At 34.1% G+C, this 8,431-nt stretch overlaps 1 protein-coding gene across 1 annotated transcript; it reads left to right on the forward strand.

Annotated features, from left to right (window-relative positions):
* Nucleotides 1-2,640: 2,640 nt before the first annotated feature.
* Nucleotides 2,641-5,537, forward strand: LOC109159409 (LRR receptor-like serine/threonine-protein kinase EFR). Its single transcript, XM_019307522.1, has 3 exons — nt 2,641-3,907; nt 4,088-5,029; nt 5,149-5,537. Exons 1-3 carry the CDS (start codon nt 2,641-2,643, stop codon nt 5,535-5,537), a joined length of 2,598 nt encoding a protein of 865 aa, XP_019163067.1.
* The last annotated feature ends 2,894 nt before the right edge of the window (nt 5,538-8,431 follow it).

Raw genomic sequence — 8,431 nt, forward strand, 5'->3', positions numbered from 1 at the left:
TTAAGGGTGACTTGACTCTTCAAAGCTTCTTCTGCTAGTGGTTCCGATTTTGACGCAATCCTGTCAATATGACTTTCTACCATACCTTTCAGCTCTGCAATTGATAAGAGCTCGGTTTTGTGTGACTCTGTTATTGAAGCCACCACATGGTCATACTTCATCGGCATAGTTCGAAGAACTTTTTCAACCACTGCACCATCTTTAATCGTATCTCCATATAGCCTCATCTTATTCACCATATCAATAAGACGAGTGAAATACGCATCTACTGTTTCTGTAGAGGTCATCTCACAATTATCGTACAACCTTCTCAACGACTGCAACTTAGACTTCTGCGCCTGATCGACTCCTTTGTGTGACACCTTTAAGATGTCCCAAGCTTGTTTTGCTGTTTGAGCACGAGCTAATTGCCCAAAAATGGAATAATGAACACCTTGGTGAATCTGACCCAAGGCCAATTTATCTCGCCGTATAGCGCCTGCATCAGCTCCTTCGGGTAGACCGGGATCAACAAAGCTCCAAAGATTTTGAGCTTGCAAATGTGTGGACATCATAATTTGCCAATAATTGTAATCGAGGTTCCCGTCCAATTTGGGACCCGACCATACAATATTGAAATTTGTGGCCATAATTCACTATGAAAAATACCTCGGGATTGAAAGGTTGACTGGCTCTGATACCAAATGTAAGATATATTAAATATAATATATATTATATATAATATATCTATGTATTTATATATAATAATATATAAATAGGAAGAGAGAGAGAGGAATAGATAATTTTATTGATGATCAGAAATGCTTGAATAACAAATCTATTTATACTAGATAAGATAATTCAAATGCTAAAATAAAGGAGTTAATGCTCCATGTAAAGCTAACATCATGGCCATGTACTGCACCTATAATTACTCCCATTATTTTTAACCAATTAACTAACTACTTGGTTTAATATTACTAATAATAATAATAATAATATTATTATTATTATTATTATAACAGTTGGGGAGTGTTGTTGGATAGTATCCGATGAATCCACGAATAACGCATCATTGTCTCCGTAGTCCTCAATATGCACATCAACAATCTTAAATATTAAGCCACATAGCTATGCTATATATTAATTTCAAACTTATGGACTTTGGGGTTGCATGCATGCTTCTTAAAGCCATATGGCTTTAAGATGTGAAAATTAAATGTTGCATTTAATTTTCACATCTTAAAGTAATTTTCACATCTTAAAGCCCATTTAATTTTAACAAGACTTTCACATCTTAAAGTCATATGGTCTTGTGAAAATTAAATGCAACATTCAATTTTCACAAGACCATATAGCTTTATTATATATAGGATAGGATAGGATGCGCCCAAAATTGCGATACAATCGTCAAAGACCCAAATTTCCACGCGGATTTTGATCCCCCAAAATTTCCATGCGATTGCTTTCACGAATAGCAATGTGCAGAAATTTAATTTTCTACACATTCTACCTAAAGACGACCGAGTCATCAAAGTAATCCTAAAGACGACCTTCATCATCCATGAGAGCAACGTAACTGAAATTTAATCTCTACAGAAAGAAAAAAAAAAAAAAATCTTCTTCGGAATTCTGTGTATATATCATGCAAAATTCCAAGTGAATAGCCCTCACCGATGAAAATTATTTATATTCCTGTGCTTGTTGATCTTCGTGTTGGACATGTATGTGCTTCACAACTTTCTAAACCATTTCAACTGTTTACCCTCAGATAAATTCATAAATTGAAAAAGCTAGCATTTCTTAGATAATGGCCTTGTTTGGTAAATGGTTGTTAGCTTATTGTGTTAATTAGAGAGTATAACTAGTTGATAACATTAGTTGTTGTAGAAAAGTGTTTGGTAAATTAGCTATTAGTTGATAGCTGTTTTGTATAATTTTTTTTTTTTTTTCTAAAAAGGCTAATTGAAAAAGTTACTTGGAATAGCTTTTTGAATTTTAGCATTTTGGAGTTGCAAAAAGCTAAATAACCAAACACTTATATTGATATTTTAGCTAAATCAAAAAATTAATAGTGGTTAAATAAGTCAAAATTGGCCTATAAGTCAATTTTTTTTTTATCAAACAGGGCCAATGTATAAGTAATAATTAATATGCTTGATTAAAAGGTTCATTTTATTTTATTTATTTTTGGCATCAAAGCCAGTATTTGTCATGAGGTTTAGAGTTTGTTTTTCAAAGCATACATGCAACTTAAGTTAGCTTGCTATGAACAACTAAATCACCTCAATTGGAGTTTGTATGAGAGATGACAAAAATACTCTCTGCATGTCACAAACTGTATATTTTTCTATTTTAGTTCAAAAATTGCTGAAATTCAAATAATAATAAATTAAGCACCATATGCAGTCAAACTAAATGAGATATAAACAAAACCATTATAAATATGGTATTGAAAATAAGTGCACATGAGTACTTATCATAATAATAGCATCTAGCAAGTTCACCGATTTGTCCCATAGTTAGACTTCATCAATATATGCATGTGTGTGTGGTTTTGTATTCTTGAGCTCTATATATACTCTCATCTTTTTGCAGTTTCCACCCAGTCAAGTGCACTCAGTATAATAAATTAAGTTTGTATCTTCTCCACTCCACAAAATGAGCTCCTCCCTATTTTGTTTATATGCCATATTTGCCTTCCTCTGCAAAACTTCCTTCTCCCTGCCCGGAAAAGTTTCTGATCACCAAGCATTACTTTCATTGAAGGCCAACATGATCGGAGGTCCTTTTCAATCATGGAATGAGTCTACCCATTTCTGTAATTGGGTTGGAATAACTTGTGGTCGCAAACACCAACGAGTTGTAACAATCAATTTGGAGTCGAGCAACCTTCAAGGCTCTTTGTCCCCTGCAATTGGGAACTTGAGTTTTCTTAGAGAATTGTGGCTTGACAACAACACTCTATCAGGTATAATTCCTAAAGAGTTGGGTAGACTAACAAGATTAAGTGTGTTGGTTCTGGAAAGAAATGTATTTTCAGGTGAGATTCCAAAAAACCTTTCACATTGTGTTAGTCTAAAAGATCTTGTTTTGAGATACAATATTCTAATGGGTACATTTCCTTCGGAGTTTCGATCACTGTCCAAACTTGAGTACCTTTTGGTTTCCACAAACCACTTGATGGGAGAGATACCTGCATACATAGGCAATTTTTCATCACTCAGGAAACTTTCTTTTGGTGGAAATAATTTCAAGGGAAAAATTCCTACATCTTTTGGATGCCTGCAGAAAGTTTTTACCATTGCTGTAGGCAATAACTTCCTGAGTTCTACCATTCCCATATCCATTTTCAATATCTCATCATTGGCAGCTTTTGATGTACAAGAAAATAAACTTGAGGGATATCTTCCTTCAAATTTAGGCTCTACCCTTCCAAATCTAGGGTATTTTTATGTTGGTTATAATCTTTTAAGAGGGCGACTTCCCATCTCAATGTCAAATGCCACAGCACTACACCATTTTGATGTTCGTCATAATGATTTTTATGGAGGGGTACCGTCATTTAGTGGACTTAAAAGACTAAAATATTTTGGACTTTATGACAATCCGCTTGGTAATGGAAAATCCACTGATATGGATTTCATGTCTTCTCTTCTCAATAGTACTGCTACACTAGAGACCATGTATCTTGATAACTGCAATTTTGGAGGGGTTTTGCCCAGATTCATAGCAAACTTTTCAAGTCTTAAGGATTTTTTCATTGATGAAAATGTCATAAGTGGTACTATTCCAAGTGAAATTCATCTTCTTATTAACTTAGAACACCTAGACTTATCAGAAAACCAGCTAAGCGGTACTATTCCAAGCACATGGGGAAGCCTTCGACAACTCATTGGTTTATACCTTGATGGAAACAAATTGTTCGGTGAGATTCCAATTTAATATAATAAAATAAGACTTCCTAAAATCCTGGTCCCAAGCATGTATCAGAGTAGCTTGATTGAACTCAACATCAGTCATAATCTATTCCATGGATTTATCCTTCCTTCTTTCAGTTCTTTAAAAAGCCTAGAAATTTTAGATTTATCTTGTAATAACCTCACAGGAAAAATACCAGAATTTCTAGGTGAACTTCAGTACTTGAAGTGGTTGAATTTATCATTTAACCATTTGGAAGGCAAGATACCTACAGAAGGGATTTTTAAACACAAGGCTAAAGTTGAGCTTGTTGGTAACAACCTTTGTGGAGGTATTCCACAATTTGGGTTGCCAATATGCCCAAGAGAAGGGGAAAGACAACATTTGTCCCATATTCAAAAGTTGGCAATTTTATTTTCGAGTGGGACTTTGATTCTGCTGATAATTGTGGCTCTCATTGTGTTCACCTACAAGCAGAAGAAAAAGCAGGCTTTAACGTTGGATGCAGCAACAGAGTTCATGCCTAAGTTGTCATATTGGAGTATACAGAAGGCAACTAATGAATTTTCTAAATCCAGCATAATTGGTTTTGGAAAATTCAGCACCGTTTACAAAGGCATTCTTGATGGTAGTTTGGGAATTGTTGCAATTAAAGTGTTCAAGCTTCAAGTAAGAGGAGCATCCAAGAGCTTTTCGGTGGAATGTGAAGCATTGAGGCAAATTAGGCACCGAAACTTGGTAAAAGTTTTGACCACTTGTTGTAGTATCGACCATGAAGGTAATGACTTCTTGGCCATTGTCTATGAGTATATGATTAATGGTACTCTGGATAATTGGTTGCACAATCACTCAAAAGACACAGGAGAGAATAATGATTCAAAGAGTTTGAACTTGTTACAGAGGGTAAATATTGCTATTGATGTGGCAAATGCACTTGATTATCTTCATAATCAATTGGAGACAGGTTTAGTGCATTGTGATTTGAAGCCAAGCAATATTTTGTTGGATGAAGATTTAGTTGCTCACGTGGCTGATTTTGGATTAGCAAAGTTTCTTTCCATGGAAGTTACATCTAACCAAGCGAGTTCATCTATAGGAATTAAAGGGACTTTTGGATATGCAGCTCCAGGTAGACTATTTTCCTTGAAACTTTTAAGAGAGAATCACTTTTAACTAAACATAAAAACTTTAAAAAGTATATATTTTTTTTGTGAAAGAATACTAATGTTTGAATTTGAATTTTTTCAGAGTACGGGATGGGAAGTGATTTGTCAACATTTGGAGATATGTATAGCTATGGGATCCTTTTGCTAGAAATGTTTACCAGTAAAAGTCCTACTAGTGATATCTTCAATAATGGCTTAACTCTTCATAACTATGTTAGAATGAGCATGCCTAAGCAAGTCATTGAGATTGTGGATCCCAAACTATTCCACAAAGAAGCTAATGCAACACCTAAAAGTCTTGTACTTCAGAGCCAGATACTAGAATGCCTTGTATCAATTCTTAAGATTGGAATAGCTTGTTCCGTGGATTTACCTAGGGACAGAATGAGCATTGGCAATGCGGTCAAGGAGTTGCTTTCAATCAAAGCCACCCTTGTGGAACTTGGAGACATTAGGACTATTCCTTGGTGACGCAATTCATTTGTGACGCTCCTTAAATTAGTGCATTGAAAATATTCAAGTGCTCCATGACTCCATCTCATTTAAAAGTCTAAACTAATAGTTGGATTGCACATTTATGTTTATATATTATATGCTCAACAAGTGTAATGTTTTTGTTTCATGCCATATTCAATATTGGTCGATGTCATACTGCCATGTGGATCTGAAACAGTTAGAGCAGGTTGTATCAAGCAAGCTAGCAGTGGAGTTTGCAACTTCAACAATTCAATCAGCAGATCAGAGACTGAGATCAAGCAAGGGAGCAGAGTATGTGGATTGATTCATTCCTATTGTGCTTGATTGAGAATTTGATTTGATTTTATTTCGTTTGTGATGTTGGTTAATTTTGATGTTTTGAAGATTTTGGTCCTTTCCCTTTTGCAGTTAATTAGTTTGAGAGTTCCTTGCAACTTCTTTTTCTTGCAAATTTCTTTTCTTTATTAGACAATGCTTCTTGCTGTCTTTGGAGTTTACTGAGAATTGCAATAGAAAAAACACCTAGAATATCCACATGTAAGAACTCAAAGCAAGGAAGTAGAAACATATGTGCTTTTAGGAAAATGACTCATTTTCTGCTAGTAGCATTAACATGCATTCTTCATTATATGTGTTTCTAATAAGTAATACAATCCATTGACCTCTTTAGCCAAATCATTAATCATCTGCAACCCAAGTATTCTTGAATAAAGCAAATGTTGAAGATTCTTCTAGCATGCTTGTTTCCAACTGATTATTTGCAGAGCTATTTTAGCATAGACCTTATTCATTGATGGATAGGATCCATCACCATAAGTTGTAATCTCACTTCAGCATACTCTTCATTGAGACCTCTCAAAAATCTAGCCATAATCATTCTCAAGATGGGTCTTGATTTAGACCCAAAAAACAAAAAAACAAAAAAACAGTACATGAACTTCCTGGATTATACAAGTTCGCCTCATAAAGTTTTTAGTAAATTGATGTAATTAATCAGTCACAGTATTTGTCCCTAGAATCATGTGATCAGGGAGCAGAATAGTGTGAATGATTTTGTTACTAAGGAGCCTCTTAAGTACATGTGTTCAGAGAGCAGAATAGTGTGAACGATTTTCTTACTAAGGAGCTCCTTAAGGCTATGTTTGGCAAACATATTGACAGATTGATTTGGAATGCAGAAGAGAATGGGATATACTCTGTTAAAAGTGGGTACAGGTGTTTGAGAGGCGAATGTTGTAATCCTCATAGCCTGTGTTGGTCTGCTATTTGGAATCTTCCTGTCCCTCCCAAAGTAAAAATTTTTGTGTGGCAGAGCTTTCATACTCGTTGCAAGTCTCCTAGAAGCATTCCTGCTCTCCAAGGGGCTGGTTGAAACTCAACACTGATGCAGCCTTTGATGGCTACATTCTTAGGGACTCAGATGGTAGGTTCAATTCGTGGCTGCAAAAACGTCTACTTGGGATAGTTCTCTCCAGGTTAAGGTGGCGGAAGTAATGACTGTCCGTGAGTGTGTGAAATGGGCTCATTCCAGAGGCTACGGGGCTATGAAATGACATCTTCATCAAATTTAAACACTTTTAAATTTAAATAAGTTTGTTTACATATTAAAATTCCTTTTATACATTTATTGTTAATGTATTGAATTTTTTTATTCAAAAAGTAAATTTGTAAAATGAAATTAGAAAAAAATAGAGAAATAGAGTAAATGATATCCTAATTTTTTCTTAATCTACTAAAGCACAACACCCTAATTTTTTTTCTTAATCTACTAAAGCAGAACACCCTAATTTTTTACTACTGCCTCCACTAAGATTCGAATCCACAACTTTCCATAACCACAAGGTTCTTGGCAAACCCTTACTATATCTTTCCCCTTTTCTATCTCTACATCTACATCTACATCTACATCTACATACATACAATTCTAATAAGAGCCAATAATGTTAGGCCCTTAACTGGAACAAAAAAATGTCGGTACTATTGTTTTTTAAAATGAATGGTTCATATTATTTTGATTTTAGTATTTTTTTTTAGTGATTTTCCTTATTTACCCTCTATTATATTATTTTCTTCCCTTAAATAACATAAATTCCGTTAGTATAAACTTTAGTAACGGAATATTCCGTTAACTATTTATTATTTTTAATTTACTCATTAATTTATATAAGAAATGTCTTAGGTTCGAACCCCATCCCAAGTAGAGTTGACATAATTGTTAAACATATACTACGAATATGTTAAAATGTATTACAAAAATCTACTATACTAATAACAGCCTAAGAGAGTTAGGCCTATAATGGGTAGAAAAAATGGCGGTCAAATTTTTTAATCAAATGAATGGCTCAGATTGATTAGATTTTAATTTTTCTTTAATATTTACTAATTTATCCTTAATGAATATGATTATCCATTAACTTTTCCGTTAAATATTATCTTTTCCGTTAATTTCTGTTAGTCTCGACAATTGGTTGCACGATTCCGAGAATTTGAACTTGTTGCAAAGGGTGAATATCGCAATTGATGTAGCAATGGCACTTGATTATCTTCATAATCATTTGGAGAATCTTTTAGTACATTGTGATTTGAAGCCAAGTAATATCTTATTGGATGGGGAGTTGGTTGCTCATGTAGGTGATTTTGGACTAGCAAAGTTTCTTCCCATAAAAGACACACCTGCATCTTCATCTATCGGAATTAAAGGGACGGTTGGATATGCAGCTCCAGGTAATTAATTAAGCTATATATTCTCTTTAATTTTCTGAATTATTTCAACTTAATTAATACCTTATGCGTGTTGTTTTAGAAATTTTCTTAAGCAGAAAGAATTGACAAATTAAATTATCTCATATATACTACTAATACTAACTCTTGAATTTGAATGTTTTACA

This window comes from Ipomoea nil, unplaced genomic scaffold (genome assembly GCF_001879475.1).
Source record: "Ipomoea nil cultivar Tokyo-kokei standard unplaced genomic scaffold, Asagao_1.1 scaffold2827, whole genome shotgun sequence".
Taxonomy (NCBI): Eukaryota; Viridiplantae; Streptophyta; class Magnoliopsida; order Solanales; family Convolvulaceae; genus Ipomoea; species Ipomoea nil.